Genomic DNA, 13,656 nt, shown 5'->3' on the forward strand with positions numbered 1-13,656 from the left:
CTCCTTTGTAGCAATGTATTTTACAAATTAGTTTTGAAAATTACTGTAAAGACACTGCTTTACTCCACAAACAGTCTGTTTATCTGGGATATTTACTCTGCTACATGTGCTGCAGGCAGTGCTGAGAGTGTTGAAACTAACTGTATTATGGCACCATTTCTATATGACCCAGCCTCAGTGATTGGCAATGATCAGCTGATAATATTGGCCAATCAATATATTGGTTGAACTCTACAACAAACAACTTAAAAAAAAAACTACAGAAATACAAAAATACAGTGCCTATAAAAAGTATTCAACAGGTTTTCCTGTTTATTGCTTTTCAAATCTGAATCATGGACAATATAATTTGGCTTCTTTGACAATGATTTACAAAAACAGACTTGTTTATGTCAAAAAATTTAAACTGACCTTTCCAAAGTAGTGTCAATTATTTATTTTAAAAAATATGCAAAAATAAGTAGTTGCATTAATATTCATCCGCGTCAGAATGTCAAAGAAACATACCATTCCCACCGTGAAGCATGTTGGTGACAGCACCATGTTGTGGGGATGTTTCTCAGCAGCAGGCCCTTGAAGGCTTAGATAGAGAAGATGAAAAGTTAGATGAAGGACAAGCTGATGCAGTAAGCAAGAGAGCTGTGACTTGGGTTAAGATATATTTTCCAGCAAGACAATGACTTGAAGTATGACGTCAAAGTTACACAAAAAATGTTTAAAGACATCGCTGTGAATGTTCCAGAGCGGTAGAGTCAGAGCCCGGAATTCAGTTCAAATAAGAATTTGTGGCTGGGCTTTAAAAGGGCTGTGCACTCACAATCCACATGCAATCTGACAGTTTAGCAAAGAACAATGGGGTAAAATTGTCATCTCAAGTTATGCAAAGCTTTCTGAGACTTGTCAACACAAACTCAATGCTGTAACTGCAGCTAAAGGTGCAACTACTAAATGATGCCTACAAAATACTAAGTGCATCACTGGACAATGCTTATTTTACATTTATTATTCTTGATTAACTTACATTACTTTGTAGAAATATGTTTTCACGAAGAGTCTTTTTTGTAATTTTTTGTCCAAAAAGTCAAATCAAGTTGACCAAGTTTCAATGTTAAAAAGCAATAAAAGAGGAAAACTTCCAAGTTGGTCATTTTTATTGGCAATATATAGCAATATGATTTTTTCTCACTTTTTAATTAAGTGTTCAGTTGATTATAATCTCATACATATAATCTCAACAAATACAGTAATCTTAATGTCCAACAATAACTGTAGAAGCTAATTTAATGGTAATTCTGACCATCAAATAAGGGACTAAATGTGTTTGTAATGTCTGCTATTCAAATTCAAAGCCGTTCGATAAAGGATTTGAGTCTGTCTATTGCTTTCCAGGTGAAATGGAGGAACTAGAAGCCCAGTGGTTGACAGGAATTTGCCACAATGAGAAGAACGAGGTGATGTCCAGTCAGCTGGATGTGGACAACATGGCGGGGGTCTTCTACATGCTGGCGACGGCCATGGGGCTCTCCCTCATCACCTTCGTCTCTGAGCATCTCTTCTACTGGAGGCTCAGATACTGCTTCACTGGGGTTTGCTCTGGCAAGCCAGGCCTTCTTTTCTCCATCAGTCGAGTAAGGACTAGTTTGTGTACATGTCTGTGTGCAGGCATGTTCTACAATCATGTTCTTTAGCTTGTTCACTGGTGTGGGACAACAAAAAACTGGCTGCAGATTTACAGAGAATTTAATTTTAATCAAAAGAAGGCACACTAGTAAACCAGCTAAAACAAACAACTAAGCATGTACACATGTGCATATGTTGCAGTGTGAATATTTGAGGTGGTCTGATTGGGTTAGTAGTGGCCATGCTTAAAGCCATAAGGTGTAGCAAAGCACTGCAGCTATACTCTGGGGTAATGTGCTATAGTGATCAGACATTCCCGTCTTCGTTCTGTTTTCTAGCAGAACAGAGCAAGGATGCACATACACACACGTACATAGAAAGAGAGCCACTGCTAAACTAAGAAACTGAGTTAAACAAGGTAACAGAGGGAGAACTGCACAAAGAGAGGGAAGAATGGGGATGGAGACAGGAGGAGGGATCACGAGGCAGCCCTGAATATCGACAAAAATAGATCCTAATTGCAGCATGTTTTTGGGTGAAATCACAGCCACCCACGCTAAATCAATTTATTCTCTCTCATTCTGTTGAAAGGTCAGCGTTCTCCCTTCTTGTGTGTGAGAACAGAAGACATGGACATGCATCCCTAAAAGCACTGCAGTGTCTCTGCACTATTTTTGAAGCAGGGAGTGACTCCGTATGCAAAAGTTAACCGAGGGGGGTGGTGAGGGGACGAAAAAATAACTTTTAAAGAAGATGAAGTAAGGTCCTTGTGAAAGATGTTGTTTCAAAGGCATTCTCAAGAGTAATTTAGGGCAAAATCCATTCTTAATGGCCTATCTTGTGTTGATAAGCAAAATGTGTCCAGAACCAAAAAGCTCTTTGGATTTGTTAATGTGATAGATGCTTTTCAAGGATGTATTTGTGAATTGGATAATGGTCAAAGTGATGAAAGAAGCTGCTGTTGTTTTGTTTTGTTGTTTTTTTTTTTTTTTTTTAGACTTAAATCGTACAGTGAGAGCTCTCTGGCTCTTGCTTTTAGACATTACATTGTCAGCTGTTGTTTAGCTGATAGTCCATATAAAAGGACTTGGTTTTTGCTTTTAACTGTTAAAGTTCAAAGCGATGGTACCTTTTGATGTTTACTGTTCTTTCACAAAGAATTTGTCCTGTTTGGACTGCTTCTAAAGGAGATTTGAATTATAAAATCATGTGATGCATCTCGGGTTCACAGGGAATAGCTGAACTAGGTTACTAAATTTGGATGAATTGTACTTTTTGTAAGACACTAATAGATTTTTGCAAAATACAGGTTTCAAACGTTAACTATAGTTGCACTGTAAAATTGATGGAGCTGCTAGAACACTTATTTCATTGCATTGCATCACTCGTGTGTCTCCTTTTAGAGAATTTACAGCACTCGCTTTTTGGTTATGATGGATACATGATGCGACTGGGAACATTTTCTTTGCCTGGATAGATTATTTTTGAGCACTGATTTGTGTTTTGTTGTTTTTATGTGTTCATGATTAATTCGACTTAAGTCCTGCCTGACTTATTATCTTCTTAATTCAATCAAACAATTGTTTAGAGGATTTGCATCTTAAATAAATGAACTTTCATTTTTACCATGGAATGCAATGAGGTTTTCTGTGTAGTCAGAACAAGTGAGTTTCCCAGTAAATACTGTAGACAGTACTTTCAGTTTCACTGTGATTTGCTATGTCTTTAATAAAACCTGTAGAACATAGACATGATTGGATCATCTTTTTTTTCTTTTTTGCTTTTCCCCTTTTCATTCCATCTGATCTCTTCTCAAATCTTCTAATTTATTATTTCTTGTTCCCCTCCCCGTTCTTCTTGTTTATCTCTGTGTCTGTGCAGGGAATCTGGAGTTGCATCCATGGAGTCCACATAGACATGAAGAAAAAGACAGATCTCGACTTTAGCCCCCAGGACAAAATGCTTAAGCTCATTAAGTCTGCCAAGCAGATGACCAACATGTCTAACCTGGGTGGCTCCCGCATGAACTCGCCCAAAAGAGAATTCATGCACTCAGCTGGTCCCATGATCATGGACATGATGGCAGAGAAGGGCAATTTCATCTACGCTGACAACCGCAGCTATGCTCCCAAAGATATGATCTATGGGGACACCGGGGACCTGCAGTCTTATCTTGCTAACCGCCACAAAGACCACCTTAACAACTACATCTTTCAGGGAGGCCAACATCCTTTGACCCTGAACGATGCCAATCCCAACACAGTAGAGGTAGCAGTAAGTGCTGACGCAGTCCAGACCAATGCCAAGCCACCCCGAACGCTGTGGAAGAAGTCAGTGGACACGCTCCGTTCGGTACCACCTGGGCCCCCTCCGATGCCGGACATGTTGATGCCAGACCCGCGAATGTCGATGAAGACACAGCGCTACCTCCCTGAGGACACAGCCCATTCTGACATCTCCGACTGTTCTAGCAGGGCAGCTTCTTACAAGGACCCAGAAAACAACAAGCACCTGAAACCCAAGGACAACTTAAAAAAAAGATCGGTGACGTCAAAATACCCAAGGGATTGCAGTGAGGTGGAGCTGTCCTACTTAAAAACTAAGCAGGTCAGCGGCGGAACCAACCAAACCGGGAGAGGAGGAGGAGGAGGAGGAGGAGGAGGAGGAGGAGGAGAGAAAATCTACACTATCGACTCAGACCGAGAGTTGAGCCTCCATTCAGACCCCATTCACTACCGTGAGAGTCGCGGTCTTGCCGCAGATGATTTGGATTACCCTGAAATTTACTCTGACCACAGTGACAACTATAGAAAGTGTGAGCAGCCCATCATTCATCTGAACTCCTCACCTTTGCATCACCCAGATTCAGATCTTCTACCAGACCCAGCTTACTCCAAACACTACAGCCTGAAAGAGAAAAACATCTCCCTGTCCCCACATGAATCCATTGATCGCTACAAACAGACACACTGCCGATCCTGCTTGTCTAAAGTGACTGCTAGCTACCCACCAGGAGGGTCGTACACCCCCACTGGAACTGTCTCAGCTTCCGCCACACGCTCACCCTATAATCGGTGTGAAGCCTGTCTCCACACAGCCAACTTGTATGACATTAGTGAGGACCAGCTCCTTACAGACCCTTTGGTCAGTCCCACCCTGCACCACCAACAGCAGCACCAACCGGACGACATGTTTGGTCTGTATTGGCCACAGACAGATGGGCCTCATGTCCAAAAGAGAAACCGCTTGAGGCTGAGTCGTCAGCACTCCTTTGACAACATCATGCTCGAAAAGCCCAAGGATGTAGACCTGGGCCGACCAGCACGCAGCGTTAGCCTCAAAGAGAAGGATCGCTTCTTGGACTCCGCGTCTGACTCACATTATGCGAACCTCTTCGGCATGCGTCCCTACTCCGGCAAACTGTTTGGCACTGGGTCCAAATCAATGTTTAACCACAACCTGGAGGAAAGCAAGAGGAGCAAGTCCCTGTACCCGGCCCATGGCTCGGAAAACCCTTTCCTCAGCCACTCACTGAGGGATGATACCAGCAGCAGACTGGTCCATGGGCGTAGCTCCTCTGATATTTACAAACAGCTGGCAGTGGCTTCTCCTTCAGCGGTCGTGGGATCAGCCCCCATCAAAACACGCAACGATGCGAACAATCTCCGCTCTTCCGTTAAATCCACCACTTCATACTGCTCACGGGACGGGCGGATAGCTAATGACATGTACAATAAAGAGCATGTGATGCCTTACTCAGCCAATAAGACTAGTGCATACCCAGCCCCACGTGGCGTCCTAAACTCAGCCCAGTTCAGCAATAGACGGGTGTATAAAAAAATTCCCAGTCTGGAGTCAGATGTTTAGTTGATATAAGAAATAATGTGTTCTCTCCTTCTTACTCCTCTCTGGGTTTGTATTATAATTTATCAACTATGTTATCCACTAAGGGATGCCATAGCCACACTACGTTTTTCTTCTTCTCTTCGACATTGTAATCCAAAAGAACTTGTGCCCACTTGGGTATGACGGTATTACTACTACTCTCTTTGCAGATGATATCACCATTTCTGTCCATTCTCTCTCATGTACCAGTGAGTTGGCTGCATGGCCAGCACTCTGCCATAAGGTATCCTGGTGTAAAGGGGAAATAGTTATCCCCTAGGTTTTCGGTGGTAGGAACTGGCATAGCCCTATTAATGGGACCGAGAAGGTATGGGTTACAGTAATGCAGTACTCCTGCAAGCGTTATTGAGAAAGAGTCAGTTGATGTTGGATTGAAATGTGTGAGAAGGTAGTGAGGAGGATGGGAGAATTGACATGACAGGGGAACTAAAAGGAAGGGAGACCACCACCCACACTCCTTCTCCCCCCCTTTTTTTTTCCTTTCCACCTCCACTGTCAGGCTTGGGACTCACTAGTTGAGGAGAAGACGTCTGACAAAGAGACCAGATGGGCGGGCCAGACATGGAGGCATCCCAGGAGGGCAGGGGCGTCACAGTGAGCTAGTCCAACAGTCTGCTACTTGTTACTCTGACAAATATGGCCACTAAGACACCTGGCAGTGGAAGAGGAGCGAGGGAGGACGGAGATGAGTGGCTAAATGGCACAGAGTTGAACGTCCAGTGCTTTTTGCGACAGGTATCATGTGCTTAGTCAGACTGTGGTTTTGTGTGCTAAGTCCATCCTCAAGGGACGTGACAGTGATGAAAAGCTGAGAGTAATGTAGGTGCTATCAAAGAATAATGTTTACAGACTGACAGATTAAAGACAGACTGACAAAATGACTGATAGAAAAGGACAGACGAGCAGGGAAAACCTGAGGCAATTGATGGGCATTTCATTTGTGGCGCTGCACATAGAAAAATAATTGCAAAGTATTGCTTTTTTATTCTATTGAACTATAAGATTTATTAGGGATTCTGGCATCCGGATCCCCCTCTGTAGGATTTTAGTGTTTGCTTATTTGGTAGCACAATAGCCATTAGTTTTAAAAACCTCTCTCCCACATTTGCTTTTGAAAAAGCATAGCTTACTGAAAAATACCATCAGGAGTAGTAGATTATTTTGCATGTGTTGATTTCTTTCTGTGTCAGAGAAGAGAAAATACACACATATACACTCTCAGACACATATTTTACATGTTTTTGAAAGGGGCTGTGTCTTGCCAGATGCGTTGGATGGATGTTTGTACAATCGAAACTTTGATCCTTGACCTTCGTGCTTAGTAAATCTGTGTCATGCTGTGGCTGCAAAAGACTATGGCGGAAGGGAAGAGAGCAAGGAGGAGATAAACAAGGGAGAAAAGGACAAGATGACAACTGTGTCCATTGGCACCTTGTTTGAGGTGGGCACTGATGTGTATTTGTCTTTTGACCTCCTTGCCACTGAGAAACAGGGTATTAGCTATAAAAAAAACACACACTGAAGATTCCTTCCTTCCTTCGTAGCTCTTTCCTTCCCTTCCTCCATCAACATGACACATCACCAGAGTGTTGAGTAACTTTAGAGCCACTTCGCTTTATTTCTTTTTCTAAAATTGAACTTTGGTTGGTTGATACAGCAGGGCTACACAGTGTTTCACCACTTCAGTCTAACTGGGGGTCGTGTTGAGATTTTTTTGTTGTGGTCCAACTGTCGTTTTACAATCAACCAGGGCTCTTGTGGACGTGAAGACTACATGAGATGGATCTCTTGTTTACCTTCGTAGCGTTGTTTGGGTGGGATGTGGGATGGGGTAGGCGGGACGAGATGGATGGAGCTGAGGAGGCTCTGCTGTTATGTGCTCATCAATCATGTATCCATCTTAGTGTGGAGTAAGTCGTGTGTGTGCATGGCAGATCTTGGGTAAGCTTGAAGTCTCAATCAGAACATTTGGTTCTTAATCCGATTGTTTATGCATTTGTTTGTTTGTTTGTTTTTATTACACTTAGCAGAAAAGACTTGCACATGCACATACTTCCATGTACACGCGTGCCCACCAAACTCTATTTTTTTTTTTGTAGCATTATGCTGTACAAATTGTACAGTCAAAAGAAAAAAAACATATAACCATTTTAACTGACTGATTTGCTTGATTGATTGGATTCACAAAGCCAAATTGTATCAAATAAAATACCTCAGGATGATTCTGTGCGTTTTGGGGGAGCTAACAGTAGCAACAGAACATGATGTGCCGCAAATTTTTTGTAGAAAAAAGTGTAAAAAGAAAAAAAAAACAATTTATAGCGGCCATAAAAAGCAGAATCAAACTTTTCTCCTTTTGATGTTTACCAGTCCAAGGTCTTCCAGTTCAGCTCTCTGTCCGAGCTCTTGCAACCCGAGTTAAAGAGAGGAGAAGAGGAAGAGAAGGAGGCATGGTGGTAGGGGGCTTAGGTTGTTTTTCTCAGTGTGGGGTGTGTTACATGCAGCTCCACGTCTTGCCAAACTGAGCACCCTTAACAGAACGAAGGATGTTGCAGAAACATCCCAAAATCTGAAAAGCTACCCTTATGTGGAGTACTCAAACGGGAATCTCTCTCTCTTTCCTCTCCATGGTTTTTAATGGCAGTCAACTGCATTGGCCACTGTGTTTCAATTGAAGCTCCATCCTTTACATCTTTGACAACCACTGTCATATCGCCCTTTTTGTACTCTTGGAATACTGCAGTGACCCTCTCCTTGCTTCCCAATCAGCTTACCCGGTGTTGACTGATGAGCAACATTTGTCCTTTTTTGCATCTTTATCTGCATATTTATTATTATCATATTTATCTCCACATGCTGCTTGCGTGAGCTGATAAGTGAACAATATGCACATGTAAAAATATCAAATGGCACCCTTGCGTTTTATGAACTCATGACAATTTGTTCAATTTGTTCTACTTTTACAGAACTGTCATGTAAACTGATGCTGTTTTATGTTCAAACGCACACACACAAACACTCTCAGACACACCCTTGTGATGACAACCCTGCTCTTTTTAATGGCAAAAATGTATTTTAATTACATTTAATGATAAATAATGAGGTGATGGCATGCAACCCCAGATGTAACAATTTTAATGTTTTATGTTTCTTTTCTTTTTTCTGTTTGTTCTTTTTGTTATGATGTTATGATCACTAATGCGTTGTAACCAGGTGTGAGTATATACATATTTGAGAGGAAAAAAAAATTATCTGTGTTTAACACGATGAAGATGCTGCTGCTGTTTTGGGGAGAAGGCGAGGACCTGACCCCAGTGCAACTTCCTCATTGGCCGACCGGTCGTTATCAGGCCAGGTTTGGCCCAATGGAGTGTTGGGTCAGGGGGGTCAGGGCTTGGCTTGGTATGGCGGGACATCCTTGCTCTTCCTCCAATGGCAGGTGAGAATTACTGTATCACCAGCTCTGCTTCTCTCTTCCCTCTCTATCATGTGTAGTCAGGACTTCAACTGTAAAGAAGATAGAAGAAAAAAAGCAACCCTCTACTTTGAGTCCGCTATCCCTCCAAAGATACAAGACCTCTTTCTTTATGGTTTGCTGTAAGAATAGAGCTTTTTTTTTTAAACAACAAAAAAAAAAAAACACTAATACTTCCTCAAAGACTTTTAAGGAACTATTTTGAATATATTTAGAAATGACACCTGTATACATCGCTTGTAAATTCATACTGGAATACATCATCATGGAGAATTATAAATGATAAAGAGTAAAAACAATATTTTTTGTGTGAATTTCACAAGAGCTCTTCTGTACAGTGGCACTGTTTATCTCTCTCTCTCTCAATCTCTCTCTCTCTCTCTTTCTCTCTCTCTCTCTCTCTCTCTCTGTAGAGCGACTAGAATAAAATTTCACCATTCACAAGGCTTGTTGTCCTGTCAAAATTCACAATATACACTACAAGCTCTGTGTCTTTCTCACCTTATATGTTAATGAAACATGCAATATACATACTTGGTTTTATCAAGAAGATCATAGAAATATATGTTCTTGCCTATAATGAACATCATTATTTCTGATCTCTGCATCTTTGCAGCTATAGTTAGTCTACACTAAACCTACTCATTTATGCTTTTTTATTAAGGGAATTTGATCCACTTCTGAAGCTGTTAGCTGTGAATCTGCTTCTCAGTTTCAAATAACTTTCTATAAACGCTACACAGCTCAAAAAAGCCCAGTCATGAATAGCTAATTGCAGTATTTATTGATTTTCCATCATACACACCAACATGTCTGTTTACTCAGTATACCAGATTGTCAGATACAAGAATCCTGCAGTAAATGCTACTTTCATCAGGGGTGTAATGTTCAGATATTTTGGTTTTTATGTGGTTTGAATCCTTTATGCCGAGGTCAGACCACCAAATGTGCAATGTAATTGCCTGTCGACGGAGTTAGATTAGAAGTATGTGTAAGTGGATAGATGCTGAATGGAGCAGAAAGTTGTAAGAGCCATCAGCACCACTGGATTTCTTTAATGTAATAATGTAAATCACAAGTTTTGTTGTCTGAAAAAAAGACCTAAAAGACAAACAGTGCATGAGATTTTTAAAGAAAGACAACCAACACCAGGATGGATGGATGGATGGACAGATTACTAGTTCTTACAGGCATTATACATTAATCAAAACATTCGTTCAACATTTTTATTGCAAAAACTTCCCTAATTATACACAATATCTCTGACGGAACAAACTAATTCATGTAGAATTACAGAACCAAGACTTCTTTTACGGTTAATTGTCACTAATTGTAATTTTAGAGATAAAATTACAGTATAGTATTAAAGTTAACTGTAACAGTTCCATCAGTTTGAGAAATTTTAATGCATTTGTGAATGAATTATTTGTACTAGTTTAAAAAAACAGTTTTGAAATTATTCAGATTTTTAATCTTATTTACATGAGACATGTAAATTGACAGTCTACTTTTTGTCATTTTAATAAGATTTTTCATATTTTAAAATTTAAGATGAAAAGAGAAAAGTTAAATGTATTTTTAGATTTTTTTAAATTATGACTTTATTTCTTTTTTTTTATTTATTGCGCCAATCTGTACAGGTTTTTTCTTAAAAAGCTTTGAAATTATTCAGGTTCTTAATCTTATTTACACGACACGTAAATTGACAGTCCAGTTTTTTGTCATTTTAATAAGATTCTTGGCATTTTAAAATGACAGATAAAAGGGGGAAAAAAAGAAATCAAATATGTTTTAAGATTTTTTTTATTATTTCATTTATTTATTGTACCAATCTGTACACATAAAAAGTTTTGAAGTTATTCAGGGTGTTAGTTAGCCTAGCCGCGCTAGACAACCCACGGCAACGAATTTAATTCTCTGTCAGGGTGGGTCTGGTTACCCTCCATAAGGCTCGAGGCTGGATGCTCCTAAAACTGGCCGGACCCATCACCATGCAGTGTAGAGTCAGAAGGCGGGCGTAACTAAGTGACGACAGAGGCTCGACTATTCTGACAGAAACAACCGGCGCACAATAAACAGTTATCTTTCGACTCGGCTTTGGCCACAGCCCTTAAAGATTTGAAGCTAAAATTCAACTTGAAAGATAAACAAAGGACGGCACTGAAGTGTTTCACTGAGAAGAAAGACGTATTTGGACTTATGCCGATGGGATATGGCAAATCCTTAATATACCAGTTGGCTCCGCTGGTTGGGAAGCTAATGGGACTTAGCCACAATCCGCCGGCGCTCTAGGAACTCCGTCGGCCTATTCGTTGCGCTGATTGGTTGTATACCTACCCAATTGCTGCAGAGTGATTTGAAAGACAACCTTTTAGCCCGCCTCCCTCCCTGTCGAGCGGTCCTAGACCCTTGTGCCTTCAGAACATGGGTCTAGCGCGGCTAGGCTAGGTGTTAATCTTATTTACATGAGAAATGTAAATTGACAGTCTTTTTTTGTCATTTTAATAAGATATTCATATTTTAAAATGACAAAAGGGAAAAATGTATTTTTAGATGTTTTCATTATTTTTTATTTATTTATTGTACAGTGTAGATTGTAGGGGGAATACAACAACCTGTTGAAGTCCAAGTTAAAAGAGGACTGATAAAAGAATACAGTATTTTGATTATCTGTTATGTTGTAATGCAGCCGCTTCACGTGGAGAAGTTCCAAACATTCAAATTGCTTCGGGTTTGAAGCTGACAGAAACATGGAGGTGTCACATTGTTTCTCAGAGCAGACTGATACCCACTACATTCCTTCAGCCCTGCATCCACTGAGCTAGATAACAGAGTTGAGACTTTCCTATGACAGCCAAGTCTCTGTTATTACAAATATGTCAGGATCTGTTTCATGAAAGCTTCACAACATCTAGCATACTATAAGATGTTTTATCTGTTGTTTCTATAGTGTTTTATAGCAGTCATTTTTTTTGTTAGTTTAAGATTACAATTACGTCTCTTATTGTCATTCTAACTTAAAATTGTAGAAAGCCCATTTACCCAGACTTTGTTAAAGTCTGTGAATGTGCACTGGCACAAATACACATTAAACCACAATATCCAAGCATGGTGACAATTCTATGGTCAAGATATTGTTTGAGGTTTGCAAAGGTCATAGAAATGGCTTAAACTAAAGACCATGTAATTGCCCACACACCACCTAGATGTCCTCAGGGCGTTCTGCTGTCTGCATCAGCAACAGAAGGCATTAAAATGTCACTTTGGAGGGTAAATTCAACCACAAGTCAAAAAGGGATTACAGTCAAATCTGTCACTCACCAGTGCTGTTTTTTTTTTTAATAATTAACTCTGACCTCATTAATTAAGTACAGTCAAATGGACTTGCTCTTATATAGCGCTTTTCTACTCATCAGAGTACTCAAAGCACTTTCACTCCCATTCACACACTAATGTTGCAGGTTGCTAATCAACCTGCAACATCAGTCAGTATACATTCATACACCAGTGGAACAGTCACTGGTAGGCAATTCAGGGTTCAGAATCTTGCCCAAGGAAACTTCACCGCACGTGACTAGGTGAGAATGGGAATCGAACCGTCAACCCTTTGATCATAGGACAACCTGCTCTACCACCTGAGCCACAGCCGCCCCTTAAATGTGATGGGTTTTGTACTTTGGTAGTTTTTTTTTTCCTTTGGCTGTGCTAAATAACTCTAAAACACTATCATATATCAACCTAAATGTTGGCAATCTATTGCATATATATACAGGTAAAAGCCAGAAAATTAGAATATTTTCATAAACTTGATTTATTTCCGTAATTGCGAACAAAAGGTATAACTTTTACATTATATGTAATCATTGCACGCAGACTGATGCACTTCAAATGTTTATTTATTTAATTTTGATGATCATAGGTGGCAACAAATGAAAATCCGACATTCCGTGGGTCAGAAAATTAGAATATTACCTGAGGCCAATACAAAAACAGGATTTGTAGAAATGTTGGCCAACTGAAAAGTATGAACGTGAAAAATATGAGCATGTACAGTACTCAATACTTGGTTGGAGCTCCTTTTGCCTCAATGACTGCATTAATGCGGCGTGGCATGGAGTCGATCAGTTTCTGGCACTGCTCAGGTGTTATGAGAGCCCAGGTTGCTTTGATAGTGGCCTTCAGCTCTTCTGCATTTTTGGGTCTGGCATTCTGCATCTTCCTCTTAACAATACCCCACAGATTTTCGATGGGGCTAAGGTCGGGCGAGTTGACTGGCCAATTGAGTACAGAAATATCATGGTCCTTAAACCAGGCACTGGTAGATTTGGCACTGTGTGCAGGCGCCAAGTCCTGTTGGAACATAAAATCCCCACCTCCATAAAGCAGGTCAGCAGCAGGAAGCATGAAGTGCTCTAAAACTTGCTGGTAGACGGCTGCGTTGACCTTGGATCTCAGGAAACAGAGTGGACCGACACCAGCAGATGACATGGCACCCCAAACCATCACTGATGGTGGAAACTTCACACTAGACTTCAGGCAACGTGGATCCTGTGCCTCTCCTGTCCTCCTCCAGACTCTGGGACCTCGATTTCCAAAGGCAATGCAAAATTTGCTTTCATCAGAAAACATAACTTTGGACCACTCAGCTGCAGTCC

The 13,656-nt window shown here is 40.6% G+C and overlaps 1 protein-coding gene across 1 annotated transcript in view; it reads left to right on the forward strand.

Moving 5' to 3' along the window:
* The window catches only part of grin2aa (glutamate receptor, ionotropic, N-methyl D-aspartate 2A, a), a 174,450-nt gene extending 165,003 nt beyond the window's left edge, over nt 1–9,447 (forward strand). Inside the window, exons 14-15 of the mRNA XM_022209001.2 lie at nt 1,390–1,628; nt 3,502–9,447. Coding sequence (XP_022064693.2) covers nt 1,390–1,628; nt 3,502–5,487 — 2,225 coding nt within the window. The 3' untranslated portion in view covers nt 5,488–9,447. The remainder of the gene's footprint in view (nt 1–1,389; nt 1,629–3,501) is intronic.
* The last annotated feature ends 4,209 nt before the right edge of the window (nt 9,448–13,656 follow it).

The sequence above is a fragment of the Acanthochromis polyacanthus genome, chromosome 21 (genome assembly GCF_021347895.1).
Source record: "Acanthochromis polyacanthus isolate Apoly-LR-REF ecotype Palm Island chromosome 21, KAUST_Apoly_ChrSc, whole genome shotgun sequence".
In the NCBI taxonomy this organism is placed as follows: domain Eukaryota; kingdom Metazoa; phylum Chordata; class Actinopteri; family Pomacentridae; genus Acanthochromis; species Acanthochromis polyacanthus.